General features: G+C 37.3%; 2 protein-coding genes across 3 annotated transcripts; both read left to right on the plus strand.

The window, feature by feature from the left end:
* Positions 1–1,682: 1,682 nt before the first annotated feature.
* Positions 1,683–13,207, plus strand: LOC136283509 (uncharacterized). The gene is made up of 13 exons (XM_066172474.1): positions 1,683–1,807; positions 1,987–2,097; positions 2,336–2,397; positions 3,217–3,329; positions 3,955–4,022; positions 4,295–4,347; positions 4,754–4,865; positions 5,543–5,661; positions 6,003–6,031; positions 6,616–6,713; positions 6,889–7,197; positions 7,963–8,111; positions 12,724–13,207. Exons 1-13 carry the CDS (start codon positions 1,715–1,717, stop codon positions 13,205–13,207), a joined length of 1,800 nt encoding a protein of 599 aa, XP_066028571.1. The 5' UTR covers positions 1,683–1,714.
* Positions 13,208–15,357: 2,150 nt separating this feature from the next.
* LOC131799998 (methyl-CpG-binding domain protein 2-like) lies at positions 15,358–23,143 on the plus strand. Of its 2 annotated transcripts, XM_066172587.1 has the most exons (8): positions 15,358–16,313; positions 17,236–17,346; positions 17,779–17,816; positions 19,145–19,212; positions 20,172–20,212; positions 20,944–21,038; positions 21,681–22,224; positions 22,752–23,143. In XM_066172587.1, the coding sequence occupies exons 7-8, from the start codon at positions 21,726–21,728 to the stop codon at positions 22,775–22,777; spliced, it is 525 nt and encodes a 174-aa protein (XP_066028684.1). In that variant the 5' UTR covers positions 15,358–16,313; positions 17,236–17,346; positions 17,779–17,816; positions 19,145–19,212; positions 20,172–20,212; positions 20,944–21,038; positions 21,681–21,725; the 3' UTR covers positions 22,778–23,143. The 2 variants fall into 2 exon arrangements, with proteins under 2 accessions (XP_066028684.1, XP_066028683.1); XM_066172586.1 differs by having other exon boundaries at positions 15,358–17,346.
* The last annotated feature ends 151 nt before the right edge of the window (positions 23,144–23,294 follow it).

The following is a 23,294-nucleotide window of genomic DNA, read 5'->3' on the forward strand; positions in this document are numbered from 1 at the left end:
CTCTTTTCACTTTTGGCAAATGCCTGCCTATTCAGTTCTCTGATATGATCAGGATTTGATTCTTTGTGTTTGTTAAATACCCGCTTTTCTTATGTACATAGAAAACGTCAAAATGGATAACTCACTAAAATGGGTTTCCTTCAATGTAGTAAGTGGTGAGATGACAAGCAATGCACTGTGGAAGTTAGGTGAGGTATTGCTAATTCACTTTTTTTTTTATTCCTCAGAGCTGTTGTAAATATTCCCATACAAACTCCTATGAAGATCAACAGCTGATGGACACAGTGGCAAAGTGATTACACATGCTTGTCTCACATGTACAGAAAACAATAAAATCAACAAACATTACCACAATAAAATGGCGGCTCTTTCACAATTACAAGTTTTTGTCTATAATACACAATAATATAAGATTCCTGTAATGTTCCTCAATTATATATCTTTTTAACAGGAAAAATATCATGGTAACAGTAAATTTTGAGGTTAAAGTCAAAGGATGTGACATTTTCGCATCATGTTGCTACTGTTGCACTTCCTATCATTGATGGCTTTAATGCAAATCTAATGATAGCAAAAGGAAACCTCTCTAAAGAAACTCTCAAGGCTGTGACCAATGAGTTTTCCAAACTTTCAGATGTGGTACCTGTCTTTCACAACATGGGAAATCATGAGCTCTCTAATTTCTCTCACTGAGAACTTGAATGATCTGTTCTTCTCCTTTGTGAAGGTTACTACTGACTGAGGAAAGATGTCATTTCCCAGAGGAAAAACTTGTGTCGGCTTGGTCTGCAGAGGAAGGATGATTAACATTGACACTCAATTCTCTTCAACTGCAACAAATATGTGTAGTATATGCTCCCACATTGCTGCTGTGTGTCCAGCTGACAGGGATGTGCTTCTAACTCTAATCTGTATACTGAAATAACAATTAAAACAAAACAGAAGCACTCATGAAATACTGTCCAAGACTTTTTCATGCATTAACAGTAAAAAACGAACACTTTTGGTGATATCAATAATTAAATTAAATTAGATTGAAATAAGATGAACTGTAGTACGCTCGTAATCCAGCGCTAATTTTCACACTTCTTCACCTATTTGACCTTATAAATAATGTTAGCTAAATTAAGAAAACACGGTGATACAAATAAAGGAACACAGTCTTTATGTGAAACTCATTAAATGCACATACGCACCCTCACAAGAGCCTTGAGACCCTCTTGTACACTACCACCACGCCTGAACCCGGGAAAAGTTACAAATTTCAGGGGCAGCTTTAAAAAAAATCCATTCAGACATGACCTGATTCCGGTCCCTATTAAATAACAATGACTGTAGCCAATTGAAACGCCGACGACGATGAAAAGTTTTAAATTAAAACAAAGTGTTTTAACGTTAATGTTTTCGTTTACAAAAGTTTTTGGAAACGCTCTTCAGAATATCTGGTAGATTTAATACGCTGATTATCAAAGAAAATTCAGCCCTTGTCGCGGCCGCCATTTTGATGTACTTCGAGATTGAGGAGAAACCACGTGACACCGGAAGAACTGCAGACTCAACTTAGTTTAGGCCATTGACTAATAAGGTCTTCCATCACAATCAGCTGCAAGCGCGATGCTTCGACTTCCCCGCGCTTGGATTAGCCAATAAAATACCAGGATTTTCGAAAACGTTTTCCAACTCGCAAATCTGATTGGCTGAGTGTCGGTTGTTTATGTCACAAGTCGCGTGGCGCATTTGGGAAATAAGTACTCGCCGTTGGAAAAGGACAAGTCTGGTGTATGAGCTTGTCGAAATTGCAGAAAATGTATGTTGATATCCAAATCTAGTCAGCCTTTTTCATATCTTACTCTTAGAGCGTCTGATTTAACGCTTAGAACATGTAAATCCGTGCTCAAAACGATGTAAATGTTTCATAGATGGCTATAGACGAAGATTGGGCGCTTTGACGTCAAAATTTCGTATCCATACTTTGTTGTTTTTCAGAAAATGGAAAATCCGAACGAAGATCAGGATCAGATGTCCACCTCATCTACTCTGACGGGCTCCTCTAGACGTTCTGTACCAGTAGAGGACGTTCACGTTGAATTTTCAGTGGTAAAAAGAAATCACAACCTTTCATATTTACGCGAGCTGGACTTTTCGTAGTCTTGTAATCTCCTCGTTGACCACTGTGTAATAAACACGAGGTTTTGTGTTGCTCACCACTTTCTTCATAACTTAACCAATTCTTCTTCCTCAATGAAGTTTCGATTGTTTATTACAATAATACAATTGAAATGTTGTAAGGAGGTCAAGGCGTGATATTTAGTAGCTGTTTATTTGTTTTTATAAGCTCTCCTATGTAGCGAATGCAACTGGGTCGAATGAAAGAGTCACAGATCAAGCGTCAAGCACGTAAGTTGCTTATTTGGACAGCATATCTGCTTTATGCTTTTAACAACGAATAATTCTCCAACTGTGGTCAACACTTAAAAGAACAGTTTAAAATAACAATAAACTCAGGTGAACTCTAGTTGCTATAAATTTCACAAAATGACATTTTATGTTACCTAATAATATTAAAATATAGTTTACCGGTTCAGACTAGTGCATTATTTTTAATTTTCCACTGGTCAAAATTTCATTGTTGTTTGGATTGTCAAAAGATAATTTATTGTTCACATCTTAATTTATATGCCATGTGTGCTGAAAGAAAAACATGGTTTTTTTGGTTTACTTCAAAAATAATGCAGGTAAAATTTCTGCACAGCCCCATACTACATTAAGCATTCAGTTCTTGGATAGAGAAAACAATGACAAAAACAATGCATTGCCATAGGGAAAACAGATTTGTTTTACAATGTTATGGGGCTGTGTGGAAATTTAACCAATAATGCATACTGAACCTTGGCTATTTTAGCACTTCAAGCAATATTGAAATTTCTTCTATCCTTCTGGCTGAAAAAAATGGGATGTGAGTTAAATGTGTCAGTTAATTATTGTTTAATCAAATTTTTTGTCGAAGAGAAATCTATCATAATATGTCACACAAATTAAAAGTTGTGTTGATTTTACTTGATGAGATAATCTGTTTTGTTTATATCAAATTGTGGCACTCATGTGCAACAAATTGGACAAACCCACAGCCATTAATTTTTAAGCTAGTGTTATACCTCAATCAGATAGAGATGCAGTAAACAAAATATGTATCATAGTCTTTTGGTTTATTTTCAGCCCTGGTGATGGCGTAGCTCCTCACAACACTAATGTAATTGGTGATATAAACTGTGAGGTATACACTGAAGTAAGACAACAAAGATCACAAGTCAATGGAAATCAACCTCCAGGTATTTGAAGCTTTACAATGCAGTAAGACACAAAGCCAAATAGTAAACAGGCTGGATACTGGGTTAAAAGGGTGGGTTCAAGTATATGTTAAGGTCTTAATCCTCTTTGTGCAACCTTCTACATAAGGCCTTGGTAAGGGAACATCATTGATATCTGTCAGTTGCCATTTGGTCATACTGCCCTCATGTCCAGCCTCCATTGCTCATTTCCCTTTCTGCAGTTCTCCTCCAAGTTTTGAGTGAGGAACACATGTGAGTTCATTACAGGCATGCACCCGTGACTCACAGTGTTCTTTTCATTTTTCCAAATCCACATATCACATATACCATACCTTAAGTTTGAGATTTCATGTGGCTTTCCAGGGAGACATGTTTGGATTGGGAAAACTAATAATGGACCAAATGGGCCTAATTTTCTTTTGAATAACTTTTGTTAAATCACTTCTGGTATATTATGTAAATAATGGCATGTACCAGTTATATACTTTGGAAAATTTGTCTTCTCCATTTGAACTTAAAGGAGGTCTTTCTGTATTTATTTATATTCATTTATTTATTTATCTACTTTTTAAATTTTTTGGTTTACTTACTTGGTATTTTAACATTTGTGATGTTAAAATCATAGTTCGCTATAAGCGTCAACCATCAACAAATGAAGATTTGTCGTTAAAGCAAGCAGAAGATGTGAACAAGGTATTGAAAATATTGCAAGTGTTTGATAGTAATATCTGAGACCTATATGATGAAGAAAAGGTTTGTAAATGTGAATTGAGGCCATATGCATGCAAACATAAGATGAAGCCAACTTGTGCATGTAGCTTTGTTGCTACATGTTGGCTATTGACTCTTTAGCTACTTATTTGTAATGATATTAAGTGATAAACTTACCTTTAATTTACTTTGAACAAAAATTGAATTACTTAGTCATTACTTATTTTTAATAGCTCTTTGTTTGTTTTTACAAGCTTCGCAGTGCAGCTGAGTTGAATGTAGAACTTGCTGATCAAGTGTCATGCAAGTAAGTTGCTTGGACAGCATAATGGTATTATTTTGGTGGATATCTGCTAAATGCTTCTGAAAACTAATAATTTTCCTAATAGTGTAAACACTTAAGAGAAAAGTTTAATATAAAATTACAATAACTTCAGGTGAACTCCATTTCACAAAAATGACATTCTCTGTTTCTTATTAAATTATAGTTTTGTGGTTCAGATTAGTACATTATTTCTAATTTTTCATTGGTCAAAATTTCATTGTTTTAGTTATTTAGCATTTCTCTGTATTGTATAGTAAGGTAGATGGACACAGTTTCAAACTCATGTACTCTCTCATGAAAATGATTGTTTTTAAGCTAGCGTTATACCTCAATCAGATAGAGATGCAATAAACAAAATATATATCACAGTTTTGTTGTTTGTTTTCAGCCCAGTCAATGATGTAGCTCTTCTTAATGCTGGTGCAACTGGGAAAAAACCATCAGAAAATGGAGAGAAGAAAAATGATAGGAATGAGCGAGACATATATGATGAGGAAAGGGTATGTAAATGGCAAGGCCATTTGCATGCAAACCTAAGATGAAGCCAACCTGTGCATGTAGATTTGTAGCTACAAGTTGGCTATAATGATTCTTCAGCTATTTATTTGTAATTATATTAAGTGCTAAATTTACCTTTAATTTACTTTAAAAATTGAAATGTATTGTAATTTTTAAGTAGTACAAAAAGTAAGCCCATTAATCAGACAGTTTGAGTTTGTTAGATAATATTGCTATTAGATGAAAAATTGCCTGTATCATTGTGTATCTTCACCTTTTCAATGGCATTGCTGATATAGTTTACTTATATGTGCAAATTCAGACCAGGCTGGTCCAAGGTATAATACACTCACTGATAAGAATAAGATTTCCCTTCATTAAGTACTTTATTTTTTGAAGCAAAATTTTACACATTTCTTTGAAAGACAAATCAAGTTTAACCCTTAACCCTTTCACTCTCACAAGTGACCAAGACAGAATTTCTCCTTACAATATCAATACAATATCAAGCAGGCAGGTGATGAGAATAGAGAAAAATATCAATCATGGGATTATTAGTTGATCCAATAGCAAATTCTCTGAACTAACATCGTAAGAATTATATGGGAGATAGTAAGGAGAATTACTAATTAGATCTTGGGAGTGAAAGGGTCAAGATTTTGGGAACTTTTCATTCCAGGTATCCAAGCATTTCTGTGGAATTTGCCAGGAAGCTGTTCTGGTGAATAAATGCTGCCAAAGAGCAGCACATGAGGAATGTTTTTTGGAACCTGATTCAGGCCTCACAAATTGTAACTGGTGAGTATAACAACATTGATTCAAAATTGCACATTTTGGCTGAAAATACAGAAGCAAACATATGAAACATAGGTGATTCAACTGATCTTTAGGGAGTACAGTGCTCATATACATGTTCATTGAACATTTGGCTTGTTTACATAGAACTGAACACTTAAGCTTAACCCAACAAAACTGTACCCAAAAAATTTGATTTGATTTGATAGCAACAACCAGAAGTTTTTCTTAATGTTAGTGCTGGGTAAAAATTCTGGGAACGTGGAAACATGGAGTGTTTGTACTTTGTCCTATGCTTATTGACTCCTAATGTCTATTAACACATGATTTTCACAAAATTATAGTTTTCAATTGGAGAGGAACAATTTTCCAGGTATGTGGACTATTCCAGGAAATAAATGTTTTTTTCTTCTTTTACAAAGCCAGAGAGACAGATTTTCTTGGAATTTTTACATACAAATGCAACTCAAGGTATAAGCTTCTATATTCCCCAACAAACTGAAGTCCTAATTTAGTCCATGTTTTCAAATATGTTCAAAAATAACCAAACAATTATGTTTTTGATGCAGTGCTTGAGTGACTTTCATTGAGTTGTCCCTTTTTGCAGCCGAGAAAAAGTAGAATTCTATCATGTAAATTGCCCTGTTTTCAAGAATCTTTTCATGTGTCTGTTGCAGACCCTCAAACCCCTAATAGTGACTAGCCTCTAACTTCTCCTCACAAGATCACCTCTGGATCATACATTTAGGTCAGAAATATGAAGAAAGTGATCACCAACCAAAGAATCTCTTGATTGATAGACAAATTCTCCTTTTCAGCACCTTGGGAAATGTATAAAGAACAGTTTGGAGAATATGCATACTGGTGTTAGGGTGTTGAAGAGTTTGTGATATAATTTCTTGTTTTTGGTTAAAAATATATGAAAAGTCATATATTTCTTGTTTTTGTTGAACATAGCTGCTCCAGCATCGCCACCTAAACAACCATCAGGTTATGAGGATGTTTCTCACACATCAGAATATAACCCTCTGCAGACTTTCCCACAACATCCAGAGGTTTGATTTTTTAAGTCCTTTTTTTTTGTTGTAGATGGTTTAGTTACTGTAAAAAAGGTATTGATGAATTGCATCAATTCATGAGACATTTTAACTTTTTAAAATTTTTTTTTGTTAAGTCATCATATCACATTTAATCATAATTCTGTGCTGGCTTATCATGTCTTTCTTTCAGGTATTTTCCCTGATATGTTTCATTTGTGGAAAAGAAGAGCGGTTCGTGAAACTACAGTGTGGGCATGAACTCCATGAGGAGTGCTGGAATCAGGATAAAGAAAAGCGTAACAGAGGCTGCGTATACTGCAGACAAGGTGGTGAACAACCACAAGAACCATCTTTAGTTCAGTTGTTGTTGTTGGCGGAAGGTGGCGGTGGTGGTGGCGGGGGAGGTGGGTGGTGGCGGTGGTGTTGGCGGTGGGGGTTGTGGTGGTGGGTGGTGGTGGTGGTGGTGGTGGTGGTGGTGGTAGTGGTGGTGTTGAAGGAGGTATAGGTACCCTTTTAACCACCACAACAGCTTGTTCCTCCTCACACACCATCAGCGAATGACAGAGATGAAGCCTAGCCTTCCCTTTTTTTTTTGTCAGATCATTACGATGGAGATGAATATTAACAGAAAGCCTGGTACTGATGCACTGACGCGTAATCTAGTTGTTCAGTTAGTTTCAACCAAGCTAACCAGCTATTGTAATATTACTGACCAGTTATTTGTTACAAGTACCAAGGCAGTCAAGTAGTAAATTTTCAGTCGATTTCCAGGTTATTACAGTTAATTTTCTGTTTGTGTTTAACACTTGTAAGACCGAGTGCCAACGTGGTTTCTTTGTATTTTAGATCGACTTGTGTTATAACCGGGTAAATTAAATACGGTTCTTCCTTCGTATTGGCTCTTTGGTCTTCTTTTTTCGACGGAACAATGGTCATTGTTGGGTTTCTCCTCTCTCTCCTCCTGATCTTGCAAGACCTTACTCAAAAAGTCACCAGACAGGGAAAAATACTTCAGTTAACTGACAGCGATAATTAAAGTAGATTCTGAAATGTCAGTTATGGAATTGAAATCAGTTTACTATGGTAATACAGGTATTTTCTATTAGTTACTGAGACGCTAGTTTGGCAAATTCCTTTTTATTTGGTGAAGCTAATCTGCACCACATAAATATAACTACCCTGAAATGTTAACTTCGTCAAAATCACCCTCCATCATATCACTGAGTGTTCTAAATGTTTCAAACTTTGTACTTAAGTATTGTAGGCTGATGAAGGGAAAAGTTTGTTGAAATCATGCAACTTGCCTTCAAAATTGGGAGAAACTTTGTGGGCTGGTAACAATTACTACCGCCAAATGCAAGAAATTGCAGGATTTGGGCAGACAAAGACTACCGATATACCATTGGTGCAAAGGTGAATTTCACTGTTAATGTGAAGGTTAATCTCTTTACGCCCATTCTAACGACAGCCGAGTACTACTAGTTTAGTTCATCCTTAGATCAAACACACGAAAAATTTGACACAAAAGATACTATGGTTATAAGTTTGTTGGTTTTGCATACACAAAAAAAACCTGAAATGACCTTTAATGTCGTAAGAAAAATAAGCCAATCGGCGGGAAGAATATTCGGTGAAGTGGATTCGCCAAAAGAAGACAGGAAGGCGCGCAGTTCAAAAGTACTTTGCACTCACTTGACAGACAATAAAGTTTGGCAACACTTTTGAGTAATTTGTTTGAATGGAAACGGAAACTTAGAAGTTGCTTATCACTTAATGGAAGAGAACTGAGGACAACAGGTGTGTGTATTAATGTTTCGACGCTGTTTTAGTTTGGAAGAAGCAACACTCGTGAGCGCGTTACAAGGAAATCGCACATTGCATGGTATCGTTTTATACTTTAAAAGGCATTTAGTCCTTCGCTTGTTTGTCCGTTAACTGGAGACTAGTCTTGGGGGGGAAATAAGCTTTTCTGTTCAATGATTCGTTTCGTGTTCGCCTGTCATTATTGTTCATAGGCTTTGCCTAAAAACAGTAAAATTGGTTGGCCTACTTGTTTGTGAATGTTTAAAGAAAACGATTTGCCGCCGGCGCTGTAAACAGTATTCTCTGAGGAAAAGCTTTAATTTGCGAGAACAGCCTCCGGTAATTCTGAGTTGTTGAAAAAATATCGGTAACTAGGAAGTAAATTGATGTGTATAGCTGTTCAGCAAAGCCTTCATTTGAAGATTAATTGCAGACAATAAATCTTCAAAAGTCATGAAGATATTTTGTCAAGATACTAGTGGTTCAGCTTTGTTTTACGAGAAAAAATCCTTTTTCTCAAGTTTAATAGGATATATTGGTATCAAATATGAAGTAAGGCAAGGTTTGTTGTGAGTCATATCCTCGGTTGTTTTCCTAAAGCTGAGTTCATAATTTTTGAAGTACAGTTATCAAAAAACCTTTGTGTTTTTAAATGCTACCAACATAAATCAGCAGAGGTCACTACCATTAATATTTTTTATGGAATTTCCGTTGGATTAGTTGAGGGAAAAAAAAGAAAGAAAATCTACTGCGAACATTTTTAATATGTGTGGTGGAGGAAAAAACTTTTCCGTCAGGATGTTTGTTGGTCAAATCGTTGAATTAGATAATTGAAGAGATAACTCTGAGAAAGAGCAAAAGATGTCCCGAATATCCAGACAAGCAGTATTCTGGAAATATACTTTCCACTGTTATTTTTGCTTCGCATTCTTCCTTACAGTTTATCGCTTTTAGGTGTCGCAGTGCGCTTCTCGTAGCTTCCGATTGGTTCGTTTTACCTATTTAAGATGCTGTTTCCAGTTTGTTCTCTCTCTCTCGCTTGCGACCTCAGCACTTTAGAGCTGTTTCTGCTTGGGATGTTTAAGATCTAGCCCCACCCACCCTCCCTTTTTCTCAGGTTTTTTCGAGTGGTTTTTCATTTTATCTGCTTTTGATACTGCTTTCATTTCAAATGTTTTTAGACGGTAGAGATGCTTGTGTGGACCGCGTGAGGTGCTTTAAATGCCACAAACTCGGCCACTGGGCAAGAGAATGCACTGTCTCCTGGGATAGCCCACGAAGCGCTTATCGCGGAACCACATTCACCCCAGGATACTCATACAGCCCTTACAGACCAGTCACGGAGCTCACACTCAACCCGGTGCAAGCAGTAATGTCTTTGATGAGGAGGTTGCTGATATCGCTCAGGTACATTGCGATAGCGAATTGTTTGAGTTTGAGTTAACCACTAGTCCACCGTGAGTTAACTTCATGGGAAATCTTCGTAGAAACGTCGAATTTTGGAAGTGTATTGGAACCCTTGGTTTTATTCTAAACGTTATAGAAAGGGGATTTTTGTTAACTTTCGTTAGTTTTCCGGAACCATTGGTTTTCAAAAACAACAGATCGTCTCTTTCACATGTCGAGTTTGTTGAGGAAGCTATTCAAGACTTAGTTGAGTCGGGTCGTGTTGTGGAAACCAAGGTACCGCCCTAGGTGGTCAACCTCTTGTCCGTATCTGTTCAAGCTAATGGAAAGAAGAGGCTCATTCTTGATTTAAGATACGTCAAAAGTTTCTTCGTATAAGAAGCACGTTAGATACGAAGACTGGAAAACAGCTATGTCTTACTTCAAGCGGGGTGCATATATGTTTTCCTTCGACCTGAAAAGTGGGTACCACCACGTTGAAATTTTTGAGGGCCATCAAACATATCTTGATTTTTCCTAGAAGCATTCCAATTCCAATCAAGTGAAGTTCTATGCGTTTACAGTTTTACCTTTCGGATTATCGTCCGCCCCCTACGTGTTCACAAAAATTCTTAAGCCTCTTGAGAAACATTGGAAGCATCAGGGCATTTGCGTTGCTGTTTTTCTCGACGACGGGTGGGGTATTGAAAAGGATTCTCAAGTGTGCAGTATTGTCGCGGATGCCGTTAGAACTGACCTTTCAAAGGCGGGTTTCGTTACTAACGAGGATAAGTCAATGTGGATACCTTGTCAGAGGCTTGATTGGTTGGGTATCACTTGGGATAGCGCTTGTGGAACCATTGAAATTGTCGATAGGAGGGTTGAAAAATAACTAGTACAACTGGCAGTATTATCGAATCCGATTTTGTTCTTTCTGCCAGAAGATTGGCGTCTTTTACAGGAAAGATAATTTCTACTGCGCCTGTTTCCGGGAATATTTCTAGGATCATGACTAGGCACTGCATTATGTTTACATTAGGCGTGCAGCACTGGAACTCGCAAGTTAAGATGGATCCCTATTGCATTGAGGAGTTATATTTTTGGAAAAACAACCTAAATTCTATCATAGTGCGCGAGTGTTTTCTCTTTAATAAGCCACAGCGTTTCGCTTACTCCGATGCCAGCGCTACAGGGTGCGGTTCAGTTATTACCCCTAATGAGGATTGTGTGTGTGTCACAAGCTTTGGGAGCATTCGGAGCGCTCTAAAAGCTCTACTTGGAGAGAGCTTGCAGCCATTTATTTTTCCCTAGAGTCTTTTGCGCTAATTTTGGAAGGTTCACTTATCAAGTGGTTCACTGATAGCCAGACGGCGGCTAGAATCATAGAAGTCGGAAGCATGAAATTGGATTCGCACAGGCTTACTACTAAAATTTTTCAGTTTTGCGCGGCGCACAGTATTCGTTTGGAGGTGCAATGGATCCCACGAACTGAAAATGAGAAGGCGGATTACATCAGTCGCCTTATAGACTTTGATGATTGGCAAATCACGCAGGATTTCTTTCTAAGTTTGGACGAGTTATGGGACCCGCATACAGTTGACGTTTTGCTAATTATTATACAGCAAAGCTCCCTAAATTCTTTTCGCGTTTCTGGAATCCAGGTGCGTCAGGAATTGACTTCTTTGCCCAAGAGTTAAATTCCGAGAATTGTTTAGAGGTTCCTCCAGTTTTTCTTGTTGCTCGCGTTATCCATTATCTGAGCCTACAGAAAGCGATGGCTACTCTTGTAGTCCCATAATGGCCTTCGTCCAGTTTCTGGCCCCTTCTGACGAGCAAATATCGGTCGTTCATTAAAGGATACTTTACGCTGAATGCATCCCAAGGTCTCACCCTAGGAAGAAATTCAAATTCATTCCTTGGTTCTCCTCGCTTTACAGGCGAGGTCGTCGCGCTTAGATTCGAATTTTTGTAGGGATTATTCAGCTTTTTTGCCCTTCGGTTAGGTTTCTGAACTAGCTTTTAGTGCTGGTATTTGCAGGATTTGACACTGGTTATTAGTTGCATGGACAGCTGTGTCCAGGGTAAATGCCACTTGTCATGTGAAGGGACAACTTCGTCCGTTGGAGAAGATTTCTGTAGTTTTAGAGCTTTGTTAGTAGAACGAGAAGGTTTTCGAGTTCTCTCGACAATGGGAGACCTGTTCACGTACGGAAAATTGTGTACATGTCCTTTTTTGACACCGGTTCGCGTGCCATTCTGGCCAAGGTTTTTTACAAAGTTGAACTGCTTCGTTCCTATTGGGTTAGGTTTTTTACCTTTCTTAATCAAGGCTGTAACTTTGTTTTTGCTGATTGTTAGGTTATTTAAATGTCCGAGCTGACTGTGTCTTAGACAGGGTGTTGCCTATTAATTTTTATATCCGTTTGCATGTAGTTTGTGGAGCCTTTGGGGGTTTAAATGATCTACTAGAGCAAGTCGCGTTTAGGATATATATGCAGTTATTACGCGTTTGTTATTTAGTTTTCTTCGTAGGTTATTCGCTAGGCCTTTGTTTAGGAGCTACTTTGCATGCCTATTTTGCCCCGGGAGGTCGGTGTAGTTTCTTACTATAATGCAGCATGCAGACATTGCGTCATAGGCATAGGGCCGCTTATTAGAATCGCTGTCATCGCTTGCATCGCAATTGCTAGAGCCGCTATCCTGTTAACGTTATTGTAAAATTTTGGTGATATGATTTTTTCTTGCAGGTCGTAATTGCAAGTAAAGCATGGATGGTGCTCCCTCTTGCTGTTAGACCGGATTTCAATTCTTTATTTAATTTTTTACTCAATTCTAGGGCGGATTCTACCGTGAAGAAATATCTTAAGGAAATAAATAAGTGTTTGCTGTGGTGTAGATCTAGGAAAATTGCGCTGCAGTTGTCTTTTTCTTCTCCTGTTGTCGCCCTTTATCTATTCGGCTTTGATCAACAGCTTAGGTCCCCGGCCGCAATAGTTTTGGTCCATGCTGCGCTGAAATGGCTCCATTCATTTGTTCCTGATGACGTTCCCAATCCTTCGGATGACGCTTGTTGCAAGAGCTTGATTGAGTGCGCCAAGAGGATCAGGAGCAATCCAGTTAACAAGAAAAAGCTAGTGGACCCTGCCATCATTAGAAGCATTATTGACAGACACGACTCTGAGGAAGCATCTTTAAAGGACTTACGTATTGCCGCAATAAGTTCTTTAGGGTTTGCAGGATTTCTTCGTTTCAACGGGTTGGCTAATATTCAGCCAGAACACCTCAAACCAGAACACCCCGTTTTGCGATGGTTTTGTTAAAATTTATGTAAGTTAAAGCTATGTAAGTTAAAGACTAAGATAGAGGAATGTGTTTCGCAGTGTAGACTGTCTATTTTTTCCTCATCATTTTCTTATCAGTTTTTGTATGTCACCATCGCACAAACTTCTTTACGGTACATCATCGAAAAACCTAAACACACAAAAAAGTTTGCTCGAAACAAACAACACAAGTTTTGAATGCACTAGAAATTTAGTTTTGCTTCACAAAAGAAAACCTCTGAAATGATCGTTAATGACGTAAGAAATGAAACAAGCCAATCGTCGGGAAGAGCATTTAGTCACGTGGATTCGCTTGAAAAACAAGGCAGGTACGGCGCACAGTTTAAAACTTTCAAGGTTTGCACTCTCTTGACGGACAGCAATGTTTGTAAGCACTTTTGAACAATTCATTAAAAACATGAAACAGAAAATGAGAAAATTCCCATCGCCTCAAGGAAGGAAACTGAGGACAACAGGTGCGTATGTCACAACATCGGTTGTACTTCGTGAAAAGCAACACTCATTCGGCCACGTGTCACAACTCGAGTGCGCATTGCGTGACTTCGGTTCAAACTGTTGAGGGCAAATAGTTTTTTGCTTGTTTATGTGTTTTCTGAAGAATACTTTTAGGGGAAAATAGTTTTTCCCTATAATAATACGTGTAGCTTCTATTTTCTTCTATAGTTTTGTTGTGCATAGACCTTGCCACAAAAAAAAGTAAACACAACATTGGTTGGCGAGCTTGTTAGTGATGTTTAAAGAGAAACTACGTACCGCCGGGGATTGAAACAAGTATTTTCAGAAGAAAACCCCTATTTTAAAGAATTGCTTTCAGTAACACCTATCTTATAGAACAATGAAACGAAATTATACGACTTAGATGGTCATTAAATAGACACCTTTATTAACACATAATCAGCGAGACTTTCTTTCAAGATCCAAGATGTGCCTGAAAGGTCCCGGAAGTATATTTTCCCAAGGATGGTGACGGTTCGTTGCTGTTTTATAAACAAGATATTCGTTTTGTCTTCAATGGCGCAGGAAAAAAAATTTACTTTGAAGGTTAAGAACAAATTAGTTCCTGAGTTATTTTTATTAAGTTCAGACTGTATGAAAAGATCTCTTTTCTTTGTGTGCGTTCTTTTTAGCTGATTATAACAAACAATAGCTCTCAAGTGATGCTGATTTAAATCCGCAAAGATTAATTTTTGTGGAAATTTCCGTTCAATAAGCCAAAGAGAGAGAGAGAGAAAGAAACGGGCCTCAAACAGTTTTGATATTTAGGGGTAAGAAGACTTTCTTTACATGTGTGTGCCAGTCAATTAGCAAAATAAAAGAATTGAACAGATTTGTCTGCCCAAAAGAAAAGGATAGTTTGAATTTCACAATGGAAATGTCCTGGAAATATCATAATCTAATAGCCATCCATAAATGTGTGTCCAGCCCCCTTTAGCATTTGCTGCGGCATGTTGTGTGGTTTAGTTTTTTAAATTTTTTAAATTTTTGGTCGCCTTTGCTTGTTTGTTCTTTCATTTACAATTATTTTTCTTCTCTCAGTTTCAATTTTACCTGGTCCTTGAGAGATGCGATCCATTTCAATCAGCTACAGCCTCTCCGTGCAGGACAAGATCTGATTTTAGAACCAGTTTGACTCTGATGGGGACATTTTAAGATGTAAGGAATTGAAAATTGGGAAAATGAGACCTTTTAAGGTTTCTCTTCACCTCCTTCCAATTTCTTCTAAACCTTACAATTTACTCTGACGGTCAGATGGGAAAGAGTATGGCAGGCTTTTTGTAGCAATATTCAATAATTCTTTCATTCAACCATTCAACTGCAATTCAACCCAATTCAACCATTCAACACCCCCATTCAACCATTCAAGAATCTATTCAACCCTAATTCAACTATTCAACCTCAATTCAACTATTTAATCCCAATTCAATCATTCAATCCCGCATTCAACCATTCAATCCCGCATTCAACCATTCAATCCCGCATTCAACCATTCAATCCCGCATTCAACCATTCAATCCCGCATTCAACCATTCAATCCCGCATTCAACTGAGGGACTGGGCAACCTGGCACCAAAGACGGCCGAGCTGGAGCCTGAAACCTAAGTTATCATAGAAAGCAAGATGGCGGCAGATGCACAGCAATCTGAGCTAACAGAAACACCTAGTTTTTTAAACCACATCTTAGACAAGACAACTCAGTTATGTAAGATTCCTTTCGAGGTAGAACCATTGGAAGAACATGCCGTAACACTTGACAAAACAATTTCCTTGTTAAGAAAGCTGGAAGATTGTTTCCAGTTTGAAGATAACGAGAAAACACAGTTGCAAAAAATTACGTCCGCTTTTGATGATTTTTTACAAGGCTGGAACCATTTATTGTCTCGAGCTTCCTTTACCACAACAACTGTCGCTAACTTGGGCTCAAACAGACAAGCAATATTTCTTCACCCGGGAGGCCATCGTACTATACATCTTCTGAAACACTTGAAGAACTTCGTGGATTCGGTTTCACCTGGGGCAAAATTGCTAAAATATTGGGTGTTTCGAGGTGGACTGTACTAAGAAGAGTGGAGAAATTCGGACTACAAGAGATGAGAGAGTTTAGCAATATAACTGACCAAGAACTTGATGGATTAGTTAGAAACCATATATCTAATCATGGTGCAAAATCAGGTCAAGGGTACATTGTCGGGTATATAAGGTCACCTGGACTACGGGTACAGCGCAGGCAAGAGAGAGTATGACTCGGGTTGACCCCCAAAATACTGCTATTTCCAAGTTAACATAACAGACGTCTTAGGACGTTTTTCATGTAATTGTGCCAGGTTACTTAGTCCTGCAACCATCGGGTCTGAATGCGGGATTGAATGGTTGAATGCGGGATTGAATGATTGAACTGGGATTAAAGAGTTGAATTGGGGTTGAATAGTTAAATTGGGATCAAATAGTTGAATTAGGGTTGAATAGTTGAATAGATTCTTGAATGGTTGAATGGGGGGGTTGAATGAAAGAATTATTGAATATTGCTACAAACAGCCTGCCATAAAAGAGTCAGTAAGAAGACACTGATGGAGGACAAACACTCCAGGTCAGAAAGCTCCTTGTGATTTGGGTGGAAGGGTTGTTTTTAGTGCTCTGGATGAATCTTGCATCAAATTTTGGTAGAAGTCTGAGGACTTCATTTGCCTAAATTTTCTCCAAGGAAATAATGAGTATTGCTGCCAAAATTATTTCGCGTTTTTCTTTTTTGATGTCATCCTTTTTTTCTATTCTTTGTTGCTTTTTCATCGGTTCTTTTGTTTTCACGGACATTACTGTCATCGATATTCTGTTACCTTGTTTATTTTGCATAATTTTTTTTTTGTTTATGTCATTCATATAAGTTCTTTACAGCAAATTTTATTAATTCGGATTTATCGTTTAACTGTGATGGATCATTTTCCTCATTCTCTCTAAATTGTTTTACACCGTCTATAACCAGCAATTTGTCCCCCGATCTTGTACAACGTCTGTAAGTGTCTTTTATTATCCTTCATTTTCGATTTCATCACGTACAATTGTAGCAACTTGTAAGTTGTTGTCCTATTTTAGCAACCATTTCAAATGTTCATTTCGCTTTAATACTTGGGTTTATTTCGTCTGAGCGTTGAAACAGCCTTGTGTCCAGGGTTTTTCTCCTTTGGCTTCCAAAGTGAAGGCTTGGATTCGAGAGAAGACGGTCATGTGAGTCTTCATGTGACTAGCACAGCTCCATAATATTTTGAAGTACTGTGAAACATCCAGGTGTTGTCAGAAAGGGATATTTCAGAATCGGGATAGCTTGTCAAAATTGCAGAAAATGTATGTTAAGATCCAAATCTAGCTTGCCTCCTTTATATTTTTTTTATAGAGCGTCGAATTTAACGCTGAGAACCTGTAAATCCAAGAAAAAATGATGTAAATGTTCCATGAAGACTGAGCGAGTTATTGAATTTCTTACGAAGTCAAAATTTACTTTCTTGCTTTTTCAGAAAATGGAAAATTCGAGTGAGAGTCGAGATCAGATGTCCAAATCACCTACTCCGACGGGTTCCGCTGGACGTCCTGTACCAGTAGAGAACATACACGTAGAATTCACAGAGGTAAAAATATTAAAACCTTTCAGATTTAGATAAGCTTAACTTTTTGTAGTCATGAATAAAGGGGGTAAGTTTCTGAGGAAACTGTGGTGCTGCGTCGGTGGGAGAGTATAGCAGGTACTTCAGTGTTAACAACTGAGTTGAAAACGTTAATTGGCCACCGTAAAGGGTAAATAAGCTGACGTTTCGAGCGTTAGCCCCTCGTCAGAGCGATTGGCGCAGTTCTCCATGGGACACACAGACATCCTAGGAGACCTAGGAAATGCAGAACTTTTGGTATCAAATGCATATGTTCTCAGAGACCTGAGGAAAACCTTGTTAGATTGATGAGAAGCAATATTAAGTTTCATTGAACGTAGTCTCTATGTGAAAAAAAGCAATGCTGTAAGGATGTTAAGACATGATTTTTAATAGCTGTTTGTTTGTTTTTACAAGCTTCCCAATGCTGCTGGCGCTGATCAAGCGTCAAACAAGTAAGTTGGGTATTATTTTGGTTGATATCTGCTTTATGTTTCTAACAACTAATAATTTTCCAAATATGGTAAACACTTAAGAGAAAAGTTTAAAATAAAATTACGATAACCTCAGGTGATATCTGTTTAGTTGATTTTGCTGGACGAAATAATTTGTTTTGTATATATCAAATTATGGCACTCGTGTAAAATGTACTGGACAATTCCACAGCCAATTTTAAGCTAATGTTATACCTCAGCCAGTAATAAAAAAAACATATATCACAGTTTTGTTCTTAGTTTTCAGCCTTGGCAATGGCGTAGCTCCTTGCACCTTTAGTGTAATTGGTGACATAAATTGTGAGGTAGACACTGAAATAAGACACTAAGGATCAATGTAAATCAAGGTGCAATGTAAATTATGCAAAGCACAAAATTAAAAATACAACTCAATTTGTGATTTAATTGGACTACCTTTCTCTTCGTTTCTTTACCTAGACTCTAAGATCATCTATTTTAGTGAATTTTTAGTTCTGAAGTGGAAATTCTGAGCCGTTTTTACAGTGATTTCACGAGCAATCCACATTCACAACATATAGACGCCATTTTGATTTTGTGATTGCTATACGACTCAGGACTTTTGTGTTCTTTCCTTTTAATTAACATTCCATTAGAAGCCATGGGGCGTTTATTCAAGTTTTCATTTTAAACTAGAGGAAATTGAGGGCAACTTCATTTTCGGATGGGCCACTAAGAATTCAAGGAAACTGGCCCGACTGGCCACCAAGCACTGGAGTTAATTTTTAGCCCTGCAAGTTTGAGATGTCAAATGGCTTTTCAGGGAGACATACATTTGGATTGGAAAAACTAATAATGAACCAATGGGCCTAATCTTCTTTTGAATAACTTTTGTTGAATTACTTCTAGCATAACATGTAAACAATTGCATTTAGTTGTATACTTGTTTATAGAAAATTTGTCTACTCCATTTGAACTTAAAGGAGGTCTTTCTGTATTCATTTATATTTATTTATTTAAATAAGTTAAAGAATTAAAGGGGACGCATCGATTCTCTGTGACTCTGAGTTTTGTACCTAAGCACTCATCAGACAGAAAAGAAAAGTTCTGTCTGACGAGTGCTTAGGCACAAAATGCAGAGTCACAGAGAATTGGTACGTCCTCTTTAATTCTTTAACTTATGTATACTTAGCTCTGCTACCACAGCATTGAGCACTTTATGCCAAGGTAGACTCTACCCCCACATTCATTTATATTTATTTATTTATCTACTTTTTAAATTTTTTGGTTGACATGAGGTATTATATTATTGGTGATGTGTTATCTCATAGTTTGCGCTGAGCGTCAACCATCAACAAATGAAGATTTTTCGTTGAAACAAGCACAAGATATAGAAAAGGTATTGAAGATATTAATTGTGTTTGATAGTAATGTTTGAGACCAATATGATGAGGAAAAGGTATGTAAATGTGAAGGACATAGGCATGCAAACCTAAGATGAAGCTGACTTAATCATGTAGCTTTGTAGCTACAAGTAGGTTATTGATTCTTTAGCTTTTTATTTGTTATAATATTAAGTGGTAAATTTACCTCAAAAATTGAAATTTGTAGTAAGGTTTTAGTCAGTGGTACAGAAATACCGGTAAGCCCAATGAGGCAGTTTGAGTAGATAAATGATATTGCTACAAGATGAAAAATCGACTTTGTTAAGTTGCCATTATACTGTCTGACATTGGACATTGTGTACCTTCACCTTTTCAAAGGCATCGCTGCTGTAGTTGACTTGAATCACTTATAGTGCAAATTCAGACCAGGCTGGTCCAAGGTTTACTACACTGATACTCAAATACAAGCCATTGACTGTAGAAGAATGTATGATGAAATTTAATTTTGACATGCAGAAATGTTACTTCATTTTTTCTTTACTTATTTAATAAATTAATCGACCTGGTATAGTTGTGCTTTTCATGGGCTGTTCCTTTTCTATCCCTGAGTAAGGAAATAAGATTTCCCTTCATTAATTACTTCCTTTTTGAAGCAAAATGGCAAATTATTACAATATTTATTTGAAAGACAAATCAAATGCTTCATTCTGAGCATGTCAATATTTTACTCTTCTGTATTGACAAATTCTCTAAAAGATACCATACGATAGCAACAACTAGAAGTTTTTCTCTTTGGTAGTGCTGGGTGAAAATTCTAGGGTTGTGAAAATCTCAGCATGGCCAGGGAGGAATGGAGTAGAAAGTCTTACTATTTTTTAAGATTTTATATTTTCTGTAATAGATGTGTTTGTAGTTTGTCCTATATTCATTGACTCTTAATGTATATTAACACATGACTTTCACAATGTTATAGTTTTCATAGAAAGAGAACTGTCAACGGAATTGATTATCCAGGTATGTGGACTATTGCAGGAAATGTCTTTTTGTTTCTTTTACAGAGCCAGAGAGATAGATTTTATTGGAATGTTTACATATTACATATTTCGTAAAAACAACACTATAGCCTGCAAAAGCTTTAGAGATTTTAATTATCTACTGAATTGCAGTTCTCTGAAGTGTTTAACTAAGAAAGCCTGAAACTTTCAATCAAACTGTTCATGAAAAAGGAATATTAGTTCTCAAAAATGGAGCTTGGTCAAACCAACAAATGCAACTCAAGGTATTAGCTTCTTTACTCCAAATTGAAGTCCTTATTTGGTCTGCAACATAAAACATGTTCAAAGATGACCAAACAGTTATGTTTGTAATGTATTTCTTAAGTGAATTTCATTGAGTTGTCCCTTTTTGCAGCTGACTGACATTTTCCTAATAGATTTCCATCAAGTAAATTGTTCTGTTTTCAGGAATCTGTTTGTGTGACTGTTGCCAATTGAATCTATAAACTCTCTCCTTGCTGTGACCCTCAGACCCCTTGTAATTTCTCCTTACAGTATTGCCCTTGGATCACACATTTAGGTCAGGAATATAAAGGAAATTGTCACCAACCATAGAATCTCTTGATTGATAGACAAATTCTCCTTGTCAGCACCTTGGGAGATGTATAAAGAACAGTATGGAGAATGTGCATACTGATGTTAGGGTGTTGAAGAGTTTGTGATATCATTTCTTGTTTTTGTTTAACACAGCTGCTCTAACATCATCTAAACAACCATCAACTAATGATGATGTTTCTGACACATGGGAAAATCACCCTCTGCAGACTTTCCCACAACATTCCAAGGTTTGATTTTTTAAATCCTGTTTTTCATTGTAGATGGTGAAGTTAATTGTAAAAAGGGTTTTGTTTAGTTGCAATCAATTTAGCAGATGTTTTTTTCAAAAGTGTTGAGTGACAAGAAACTATTATCATTGGCCAAATGTAACAACGAGGTAATTATGTAGTATCAACTGAGTTGAAAACTTAAATTGGCTACCGTAAAGAGTGTTAAAGCTGATGTTTCAAACATTAGCCCTTGGTCCTTTGCTCTGCTTTAAAACTCTTTATGGTGACCAATTTAGGTTGTCAATTCTGTTGATAATACTAAATTACCCTTTTATACTTTCCCACTGGTGCAGCACCATAGTTTCTTCAGTAACTTACCCTCTTTATTTAAATGTAACAACACCACAGTTTCTTTTTTAAGGGCAAGGGGGGCCATTCAGCTTAATTTTTCACACTCTTTCTAAAATTTGAATTTTATACCTTTGCATTTAACAAACAGATTGCTGGTGTAGCAATAATGAATTCAATTAATCAATTTTTTTGTTCTTCGTTTTGATGATTTTTAAGTTATGATATTTGATATTTGTGGGTAATGTTAGGTCATCATATCATATTTAATCAAAATTCTGTGCTTACTTAGCTTATCCTTCTTTCTTTCAGGTCTTGTCACTGTGTTGTGAAATTTGTGGAAAAGAAGAGGTCTTCATGAAATCACTGTGCTGCAACAGTGAATACCATCAGGATTGCCTCAATCAGTGCAGAGAAGAGGGTCACACAAACTGCCTTTATTGCCGGTGTCCCATGCAAGAGGGTGGCGGAAGAAATGGTGGTGGAGAAGATGACAGTGGAAGCAATGGTGGAGGAAGAGGAAGAGGAGGAGGACTTGATGGTGGGAGAGTGGATGATGATGTTGTTGGAGAAAATAATAATGGAGGAGGTGATGGCAGAGAAGGTCATGACAGGGGAGATGATGAAGGTGACCCTGGTGGTGGAGGGGATGATGATGGTGGTTGTGGTGGTGGTGGTTGTGGAGGAGGTTCACCATTAACCTCTCAACCACCACCACCATCATCTTTTCTTCAGCTGTTGTTGCTGCCTCTTAATCCACTGCTTTTTCCTCCCCAACCACCATCAGCTGATGACAGAGATGAAGAGGAAGATTTTGAAAGAGGAGTTGATGATCAAGGTGGAAATGAGAATTCAGGTAACTTTTTTCCGTTTTTCTAGTCCTAAACCTACACATTGCTAGTTGTGATGACTCTTTTCAGCTTGTAGTTTGAATTGGTACTGGTGTAGTGTTGATGGGTGTGGTACTTACGTTAAAGAATGAAGCTTCCTTACTCTTTATACTCAGAGTCAATTCCCAGCAATGACTGCCTTGTAATGGGGTAGCTTCTTGTATGGGAGTAGGTGAAACGCCCCTACTAGTTAAAGGTCACCAAAATCTGGAGAAGTTTCTACATTCTGGGCTAATTGTGTGCTTTTGAAGACTTCATCAAACCCCTTATACCAAATCCGTCCTTATCGTTTAGCCTCAATTACGAACCCTGTTCATACACTGAGCCCGTGTACCACCCTGGAATCTGGAGTTTAGTGGACCAGTTTGGATATGACAGTAGTAATCAAGAACACATTTAATTTAAACTATAATTAAAATATTAAATGTGTTTCAAAAAAGGTTGAGTAAATGTACTCTCTATTTAATCCTAGCCTTCCTTTTTTTTCTGTTAGATCATTCTGAAGGAGAGGAATACTAACAGAGAACTTGGTGCTGATGTACTGAGCCACCAAGCTCTGAACATTGTTAAATTTAACGTGCACACTGTTTATGTTTACTATTCCACTCTATTTGAATTCATATTTTGCAATAATTATTACAATGTTTGTTACATAAAACGTTTAATTTAAGATGCGTAATCTAGTTGTTCAGTTCAGTTTCAACCAAGCTAACCAGTTATTTGCCACAAGTACAGAGGCAGTCAAGAAGTAAGTTTTCAGTTGATTTCCAAGTTATTACAGTTAATTTTCTGTTTGTTTTGAAACGCTTGTAAGGCCGAGTGCCAACGTGATTTCTTTGTATTTTAGATCGAATTGTGTTATTAAATTAAATACAGTTCTTCCTTCGTATGAGCTCTTTGGTTTATGGTCCCAGTGGGAACAGTTAGTTTTGTTTTCTCCAACTAGTTTCCCAAGGGACCATTCATTAAGTGCTTTGTTGTACATTTAGACTTTCCCTTAAACAATCACATGGCAAAAACATGCTGTTGTATTCGG

This window comes from Pocillopora verrucosa, chromosome 9 (assembly GCF_036669915.1).
Source record: "Pocillopora verrucosa isolate sample1 chromosome 9, ASM3666991v2, whole genome shotgun sequence".
NCBI classification, from domain to species: Eukaryota; Metazoa; Cnidaria; class Anthozoa; order Scleractinia; family Pocilloporidae; genus Pocillopora; species Pocillopora verrucosa.

Bases quoted from the DNA above. Each gene is read 5' to 3' on its own strand.
- LOC136283509 (XM_066172474.1), top strand. From the start codon at position 1,715: ATGTCACAAGTCGCGTGGCGCATTTGGGAAATAAGTACTCGCCGTTGG. The intron at 3,330-3,954 runs GTATTTGAAGCT...TTAAAATCATAG, and splicing joins CAATGGAAATCAACCTCCAG to TTCGCTATAAGCGTCAACCA. The intron at 6,032-6,615 runs GTATGTGGACTA...TGTTGAACATAG, and splicing joins GGAGAGGAACAATTTTCCAG to CTGCTCCAGCATCGCCACCT.
- LOC131799998 (XM_066172586.1), top strand. From the start codon at position 21,726: ATGAAATCACTGTGCTGCAACAGTGAATACCATCAGGATTGCCTCAAT. The intron at 22,225-22,751 runs GTAACTTTTTTC...TTTTTCTGTTAG, and splicing joins AGGTGGAAATGAGAATTCAG to ATCATTCTGAAGGAGAGGAA.